The 9,117-nt window shown below is 45.7% G+C and overlaps 1 protein-coding gene and 1 non-coding gene across 2 annotated transcripts; both read left to right on the top strand.

The window, feature by feature from the left end:
* The first annotated feature begins 962 nt into the window (after positions 1-962).
* Positions 963-2,969, top strand: LOC136355570 (uncharacterized). Its single transcript, XM_066308287.1, has 3 exons — positions 963-2,118; positions 2,211-2,354; positions 2,468-2,969. Exons 1-3 carry the CDS (start codon positions 2,074-2,076, stop codon positions 2,771-2,773), a joined length of 495 nt encoding a protein of 164 aa, XP_066164384.1. The 5' UTR covers positions 963-2,073; the 3' UTR covers positions 2,774-2,969.
* Positions 2,970-8,765: 5,796 nt separating this feature from the next.
* TRNAG-GCC (transfer RNA glycine (anticodon GCC)) lies at positions 8,766-8,836 on the top strand. Its single transcript has one exon. It is a non-coding gene; the product is annotated as a tRNA-Gly (tRNA).
* The last annotated feature ends 281 nt before the right edge of the window (positions 8,837-9,117 follow it).

Below are 9,117 nucleotides of genomic sequence, written 5' to 3'. Positions count from 1 at the left end.
TCATGCTGATAAGAACAGGTCATTCAGAGAATTTGCAGTAGGGGACTGGGTATTTCTTAAGCTGCAACCATACGTTCAGAAGTCTGTTGCATCTCGAGCTTGTCATAAGCTGGCTTTCAAGTTCTATGGCCCCTTTCAGATATTGGCAAGGGTCGGTACTGTTGCTTATAAGCTTCAATTGCCAGATGACAGTACTATCCATCCAGTTTTCCATGTTTCCCAGCTCAAGGTTGCACATGGATTTAAGCATCAAGTTCAATCTCGGCTGCCCAAATTCCTGAAATCAACTGTCTATCCTCTTCAGATTCTGGACCAGCGATTGATCAGGAAAGGTAATCGCACTGTTTCTCAAGTTCTTGTATATTGGTCTGATTCTGTTGCAGAGGATGCCACCTGGGAGGATCGGGAAGATCTTCAGCAGCGTTTTCCAATGGCACTGGCTTGGGGGCAAGCCACTTTTCAAGGGGAGGGGGTTGTCAAGATCTTTCCTGATGGAGAACAGGAGAACAATACAGCAGAACTGGAGATAGCAGCAGAGCAGGAGATAGAAGAGACTTCAATCGCTACAGCAAAGAAGCCCATTCGAGCTCGTGTTCCTAACCCTCGCTATAGTGGGCCAATGTGGGCCAAGTAACATCTTTCTTGTAATAGGGAAAGAATTCGCCAGCTGTAATACTGTTGGCTGTAAGAGAGAGAGAGAGAGAGAAGGGATACGGTATAAAACACTCAATGTATCCGTGACTCGAATCATCGATGAATTGAATTGGTGGCGGCTTGGCGGCGGCGGCGGCGCTCGATCCGGTTGGGTCGAGTCGACGATAACCTATCTGTTCTTGTGATCTGTGAGAGGAGTTGACACTTTCCCTTGCTCGTGTCGCCATGTAGGCTGTTGAGTTGGATCCTGTGTCGAAGGCATTAATCTCTGATTTTTTTTTTTCACACACTCCTGGAAATTACTTATTGGCTTAGATCGCTGACTGTTATTCATTATCCTTTCTCATCAAACTTCACTAGATGCGTATGAGCAAGGAGCACAACTACTACGAGGGGGAGGACATGATCAGTAGCTTACCTGATGATATATACTCGCCCTGATCCTCGACAAGCTAGATCCACACACAACAATAATCGCAACTATCATTTCGAAGAGATGGAAAAATCTTCCTCGGCGCTCCATGACATGCTATGACCTCACCGTTGATGATTTCCTCCCTCCACGCTACCATAGGGTGAAGCGAATGTGGAAAGAGGCCAAGGCGACGTTTGCGGCGGAGAAGGATGCCCTGAAGCTGGCCAGCAAGGGCCCTATGGATCAGAGGCTGGCTGACATTTACACCACGGAGGACCACAATGATCGGCGGATTAGGATAATCAGTGTACTCGAAGCTATTCTGGAACGCTACAAACGTCAGGCAATGCGTTCCTATGTCAAGCGGGTGAATGCGTTTCTTCTACCTCCCGATGGCGTGCACCGGACTATCCAAAAGCTAAGGCTTCATACCTTTGGCAGAGGGTGGAGTGTATTCATTCAGAGATGGATTATCGCCACGATCGGCAGGTGGGGAGTCAAAGATTTTGAGCTCGACGTTGAAGAACCCGGCGTCAGCCTTAACTTTCGCAAGATACTGGATGGATCCCAGAATGTGCAGCTGGAACGGCTAGTGCTGTCCAATTGGTATATTTACTTCCTTGGCGTTTCGGAGGCTCACCAAACTCTCCTTGGGTAAAAGATCATTTCTTGGAGCGGCTGTTAGTATTTTGAGAAACTGTGTGCATCTAGTGGACTTTAGTATCAGATATGATCCAGTATTTGACTGTCCTCTTCGTTTCAATGTGCCAACATCTAGATTAAAGAATTTGCTGGTGGACAACTGCAAATTTGGGAAAATCTATCTGGATGTGCTCCCTTGTCTTGAAACTTTTGTTTGCCGGGGCCAGCAGCCAACCAAACTGTACTATGGTGAGGTGCCTCAGCTTAGGCATGTGAGTTTGGACTACTTGTAAACCGCAGGCAACAACATTGGCCCCTCTGTTAGCCACACAACATATCCATGGAGCAAATTCGTCAAGAGGATGCCGCCTGTAGAGAGCCTCGTTCTGCAGTTCAAAGGGCCTGAGGTGAGCGATCTATATATATTCTTGAAATGTGCTAACAGTATATTTGGCCTCTCGTCTCTAAGTGAAATTGCGTTGCCTTTTCTTGTGTGCAGGTGTGGATTGAGCCAATGGCTCTACCCAGCCCGTTGAGTCATCTCAGAAAGCTATTCATTGCAAACGTGCCAATGATTTGGGATATATTCTGGATTGTCGCCCTCCTTGACGCCGCCCCTGTCCTGGAGTCATGCCATGTTCATGTATGCAGTTTATTGATCATATATACATCACAAACGTGTCTTTATTCTCCTATTATACACTTCCATTTCTTCTTGATTACATCTGTACCAACAATTTCGAAATCTGAATGCAGATTGACAACACGTCGGAAAAGATGGCTTCTTGGGTAGACGTGCAAGCACAAGAGCGTCAGTACCATTGCCTGAATGAGCTGGTGGGGTGGCAAATCGGGTTTGTTAAGCATGTCGTGAAGGCGTCGCCATGGCTGAGACGGGTGCACCTGCTCGACGGGCACGTCGTTGAAGACGACGAGCAGGTACCTGGGGGCTTGGAGGTAGTCCCACATCGGCGGGAGTGGCACGAGTGTGAGAGGTCAGAGGTGCTCGATGACCTCTGGGATGGGATTAGCTCGCCCCAACTCGAAATAATTCTGAACTGATTAACTGAGCCACAGGGTATGCATAACAGTGTAGTATAAAATGATGTTTGACCTGTAAATGAACTTGTGTGTTATTTGTTCATGCTGCTGCGTCTTTGCCCTTGCTCATTTTTGTTGTCGCTGAGCGGAGGGTGATTGAGACGAATGCAGATATAGCAGACGAAGCAACCTGCATTTTTCTGTGTTTTTCTTGAAAGTTGAAGTTGCAAAGAGTAGGGTGGGGAACTGAAGAATGCTATGGCAATCTGGAGTTCAGATTTGTTCTGGTTGGTTACTGAACTCTGTGCTCTTCCATGTTGGGTGGTTCTTCCGTGCGTAATTTAGACCATGTACAAAACTTAAAGACCTTACGATTGAATTTAAGATGAGAAATGCTTAGAGATCTTTCGGCTAGTTCCACATGGTGATGGGCTAGACGATCTGGGTTCGTAGCCTCACCCCTTCTAATTAGTATTTGATATTAGACACTTTCTTAATATTCGCGTCTTTTTTGATTGAATTTAAGACGGAGTATGAATCAAAAGTTCTAGCTACATTTTTATACAACTGCAAGATCACAAAGTTTAGATTTGTTTTTTTTCAATCATTTTGTCCCATTCGGTCGCCGATTTTCTGTTCTTTTTTTCTCCAAAAGAAACTAAGTTCATCTTGTCAGATTAACACGTTTGCCATACAAATCGATTGGATTCGGTTTGCGATTTTGCATTATTTCTCCAACCTTAGACACTTGCATCTTAGATTATTAGGGAGAAGGCTGGATATATGTAAGGGAACTTCTGGAATGTCTTGTTTGGGGGAGCTTCTAGCTGCTGCAGCTTCTCCTAGAATCAACAGCTCTCTCAAACAGTCCGGCTTAATTTTAGTCTAGATTCTAACAAGCAGTTGTAGAATTCAGAAAATGAACTAAACGAAGCTGAGAAACCTAGTTTTTCTAGATTCTTATAAGCTGGCTTTAGGTAAACATATGCATGCGGGCAGCCCGTGTCCTGCAACTTCCAGCACGCCGGCATAAACTCTTCCGTGCATATATGCAGGTACAAACCCTCAGATCCGCCGCCGCCGCCCGCTCGCTCGGTCAGCCACTGACGATCAGATCAGATGGCTTCAGAGGAGACAAGTGCACGATGCTACCGCCGTCTCAAGAAGCCTACGACGTCTGCACAGTCACCGGCGCCTCCTCCTCCAAGCGGGTACAGAAAAAATAGGGTTTCACTTTTACTGTAGAAACTTTTTAGTCCCTCATTTTCGGGAAACTATTCTAATCTCTCGAGGAGATGTTTCCTCGTTTGTTTAACAACCATCTAAACGGTTATGAAAAATTTTAGAAAAATTTGACAACATTCATACAACACATATATATAACTCCACAAAATCTTAAGTCCAAACTCAACTCACACGTCGAGATATAAAAAAGACAAATTCAGCGTATGAATAGTAGCGTACTGTTTATATCTAAATTTGTCTTTTTTGTTTCTCGATGTGTAGATCGAATTTGAACATGAATTTTGGTGGATTAGTAGGCATCATTATACTCTATATTGTCAATTTTTTTCAGAATTTTTCACAACTATTTGCATCGAATTTGAAAGATATACGAGGGGATATCCCCTCGAGGGATTAGAATCCACTCCCCTCATTTTCTGCAAGAACTCACGTTAATTACCGTAATCTTGTTGGTTCCATCTTCTTCTTCCCTAGATGCGTATGAGCCAAGATCAGCACAACATTGACGAGGACATGATCAGCAGCTTACCTGACGGCATACTCCTCCTGATCCTCGACAGGCTAGACGCGCGATCGACGATAGCCACCACCATCCTCTCGAAGCGATGGCTTCGTCTCCCTCGGCGCTCCCACACGTGCTACGACCTCGCCGTCGACGACATCCTCCCCCCCACGCTACCACCGGGTGAGGCGCGCGGCTGTGGACGGAGGGCAGCGCGGCGTACGAGGCGGAGAAGGCGGCGTACCTGGCGGCGAGGAGGAGCGCCACGGAGGAGACGAAGGAGAGGATGCAGCAGTGGACGAGGAGGACCCGCCCGCTCTTGGAAAGTATCATGCGACGCTACGAGCGCTGCGCGAAGCGCTGCGCGATGCGCCGCTACGTCAAGCGGGTGGACGCGTTCCTTCTGCCGCCTCCCGACGACGGCGTCCGCAGAACTATCCGAAAGCTAAGGCTTCAGACCCGTAGCGGCAGTGGCAGGTGGAGCGAGTGCATCCAGCGATGGGTCACCGCGGCGATCGGCAGGTGGGGAGCCGAGGATCTCGAGCTCGACGTCGAAGAGCACCGCGTCGACTATGACTTCCGTGTGCTGGATGAATGCCAGAGCATGCGGCTAAAGCGGCTCGTGCTGATCAACTGCAAGCCGATTGGTATATTTGATTGCTTGATGCTTCGGTGGCTCACCAAGCTCGAGTTGTGCAAAGCTTCGTATTATGGAGGGGCTAGTCGTATTCTGTCAAACTGTGTGTCTCTGGTGGACTTCAGTATCAGACATTGCCGAAGCTCCCAGCCTATTCTTCAGTTCAGTGTGCCAGATTCTGGGTTTAAGAAGTTGCTGGTTGACAACTGCGAATTTGTGGAAATCTATCTGGATTCGCTGCCTTGGCTTGAAACTTTTGCTTGCCGGGGCGTGCAGCCTACCGAGGTGTACTATGGCGAGGTGCCTCGACTTAGGCATGTCAGTTTGGACTACTTAAAAACCAAGGTTGAGCCTTCTGCAGTTAGCAACACAACATATCGACTCAGCAAATTCGTCATGAGTATGCCATCGATAGAGAGCCTCGTTCTACAGTTCAAAGGGCCGGAGGTGGGCAAATCATATGTTCCTGAAATGAAAAATATAAGTGTAGTAATGGGCTCTTGTCTCTAAGTGAAAATTGTGTTTCTTTTTCTTGTGTGCAGGTTTGGATTGAGCCAATAGCTTTACCCAGCCCGTTGCTTCATCTCAAGAAGCTATTCATTGCAAATGTGCCAATGAATTGGGATATATTCTGGATTGTCCTCCTGCTTGATGCTGCGCCTGCCCTGGAGCCATGCCATGTTCACGTATGCAAATTTATTGATCATATATATTATAACCTAACAACCATGTCATTTCTCTTAAAGATCCGCTTCATTTTTTGTGGAATATATCTGTTTTTTTTTACGGAATGGAATATATCTGTGAATTCACATGAACTCTGAAACCTAAATGCAGATTGACAATGGGTCGGTAAAGATGGCTTCTTGGCTAGAGGTGCAAGCACAACAGCATCTGTACCATCGCCTGAAGGATCTCACCATCGTCGGCTTCAGTGCAGTGGGGTGGCAGATCGGCTTTGTTAAGCATGTCATGAAGGCGTCGCCAAGGTTGAGACGGGTGCACCTGATCGACGGGCACGTCGTTGAAGACGACGACGAGCAGGTGATTGGGGGCTTGGAGGTAGTCCCACATCAGCGGGAGTGGCACGAGTTTGAGAGGTCAGAGGTGCTCGATGACCTCCGGGATGGGATCTACTCCCCACAACTTGAAATAATTCTAATTGACAATGTGACATATCATAGGACTACTGATCTGAATAAGTTAGTTTCTGTCCAGCTTCATAATACTATGATATGTCACATATCCAACCAAACTTATATTTTGGAACAAAGGGATTAAGAGAGAGATTTTTTTAAACCAAGCCATCATTTGCTAATGCTATATTAAGAGGAGGGTAATTTTACCATGTTTGAAAAAGTACTTAGAAATACCATATTTTCTAGTGTAAAATTTAATACCTTAGGTATCAAAAATTTTAGTGTAAAATTTAGGTAACTCGAGATAATTTTTCAAGAACTGTAAAATTTCATACATCGAGATACCAAGAAGTAACTAGAGATACCCAAGTTTCACACTAGAAATATCTCTGTACCTTATTAAGACTGATAAAACTACCCATAATAGGAACAGCTAATCTGTGGACGTTTGGCCGGCACGAACACCTTCTGATTCGGACTACGGCTGCTGCCTGGTATATACTGCATGCTCATAGTAGACAACACAACTCGGGGAATTGAAGATCATACATGAATGATGGACGTGTTTATCGATGGAAGAATCAACACAGATTTTGCACACACAATCTTAATTACTAATATCAAATTCATCACTTTATTGGTGATACTAGTACATATATGTAGGGTGGTTACAATTTAACAAAGAGGGCAAAAAAAAAACAAAACACTAAGAACAACTGATTATTAGAGCAAGGACCGAAACACAAACATCGTACATCCATATACCATTTCACCATCCTCTTTATGTCTAACATCATACAGCCAAGATCAAACTCAAGATTCATCCGGCTCCAATCCCTAACACCACCACCAACAGACATCCACCGAATAATTGCCAAAGGATACAAGTTGCCCTACCTTAGTAGAGGTAAAAGTCGTCGACTATGGAGGCCATGCATAGCCATTCCTCCCCAAGAAGAAGTAGCTTAGCTAGCCTCCATGGCCACCATTAGCCCACGCTCTATAGGCGTGTGAAGCACGGCCACCCATTGCACGGACACACTCCAAAATTAAGAACAAGATGATGGTAGTTATCGCATGACATAAGCTAAGAAGATCTTGTGGATTACATGATGCATATGCATGGATAATGTGGAGTGTGCCCTGCCCTTGAGCATACGTGGGCTTAAGAGGGGGGAGAAGAGGAAGCTCCCATTGGGTGCTTTTATTTGGAAGTATTGGTGCCTCTTTGAGATTTGAGGGGCTTTCTGCAGGAAATCATTTCTTTAGTTAAAAGTGCCTTTTGTACCTAAATCAGTGCAATTTTGCATCAACAGACATTAGCTTTCCATTAACTGAAACCTGCTCCACAATACTCTCAATGATTACAATTCAGTGAATTCACCCTCATGAGCCATGTCTGTAATAATTCTTGCACACGTATTACTTGTATGTAGTACAGAGTGCATACCAGTAGAACAGAGCAAAAAATAGTTGAGCTGAAAGAAGCAGCTCTGAGCCTGTTTGCAGAGTAACATTAGCATAAACCAAGTGCACAGATCATCAGTTAGAGCAAAGCAAATACTTGAAGACGCAATTAAGCTTTGCTTATCTCTGCAATTATGGTGTAGTTCAGGGAGCAACTACGCAATCTTCAGGGAGATGTGCAGGAGAAGAGGGAACGGTATCTACCAAAGGATATGCGGCGAGCATTAGCGCTTTCGAGTTTCGAGGCTGGTGATGCCACCAACTTTGGCGTGGCTTTCTCTCTTTTGTTGCACTTTCCCTCGGCGTCCACATGAGCTAGGCTCTTTCCCCAGCGGCATCTTGAGGATATCCGAGCTGAGGTACTCCGCGACTAGTGCGAACTTCAATTTCTTGCTCCTCTTTTGGGTGCTCGTCTCTTCAATGTCACAACCACAACTCGATCACAAGGGGGAGAAGGGGGCAGCAGCTTTGTGTTGTCATCGTCAACCTCCTCCTGCTCTTTGCTCGCCAAGGTGTGACAAATATGATCCGTGAGATCACTTGTGAGATGGTGGTGGTGTCAGTCTAGGCTCTAAAACTAATATGGTTCAGACTTTCAGTGTCATGGGGGGTCAGTGTGGAACTACAGTTTGGCTTGAGTGCTTTCTGATATACTATGTGCTTCCTTTTGGGGTAGTCAAGGTGTACTCCACTTGCTATGAATGGAGCATGTGTATCAGCAAATTTGTGTTTTTGCAGTTAGGTTGTCGACATGTGTCAGTGCATATTGCTTACCTTTATCATTTAGAAATACTAGCTGGGTACTTGGTAGCCTTGGTAGTGTGTATAGCATAGTCGTATGCCCCCCATATATAGACCATTACAGGGTAGAACTGGGCTGGTTTAGGGGTAACTCAGAACTTGAGCCTAGTGATATCTGAACCCATGATTGATTTTGAAGTGATACTGAATTTTATGAGTAGTGCCTTGATTGATGAACGATGCTGCTGATATATAAATTCTTAGAAAAATTTCAACAAGCAAGCACCAGTGGTCTAGTGGTAGAATAGTACCCTGCCACGGTACAGACCCGGGTTCGATTCCCGGCTGGTGCATTTCATTTTTTTATTTTGAACAAAATATACCCCTGAGCTTGTGTGAGCTTCATTTTAGTTTGCTTGTGTGAGTTTTGTTTGAAGCTGTCCTCCACGCGCTTCACCAATCTTCGCTGCGTCGCCTCGGTAGGAGGCGATACGCGTCCACCGGCACACACCCGCACGTCAACCTTCGCAGCGTCGCGCCGTCGGACTTGGTGGGAACAGGGAGGTGCTAGAGCTACGCGATGTACACGGAGACAAGTACTGGATTTTTCACATTTTGGTCCTTTTAAAAAACT

This window comes from Oryza sativa, chromosome 3 (assembly GCF_034140825.1).
Source record: "Oryza sativa Japonica Group chromosome 3, ASM3414082v1".
Lineage (NCBI taxonomy): Eukaryota > Viridiplantae > Streptophyta > Magnoliopsida > Poales > Poaceae > Oryza > Oryza sativa.
This window is presented reverse-complemented; position numbering and strand designations above follow the sequence as displayed.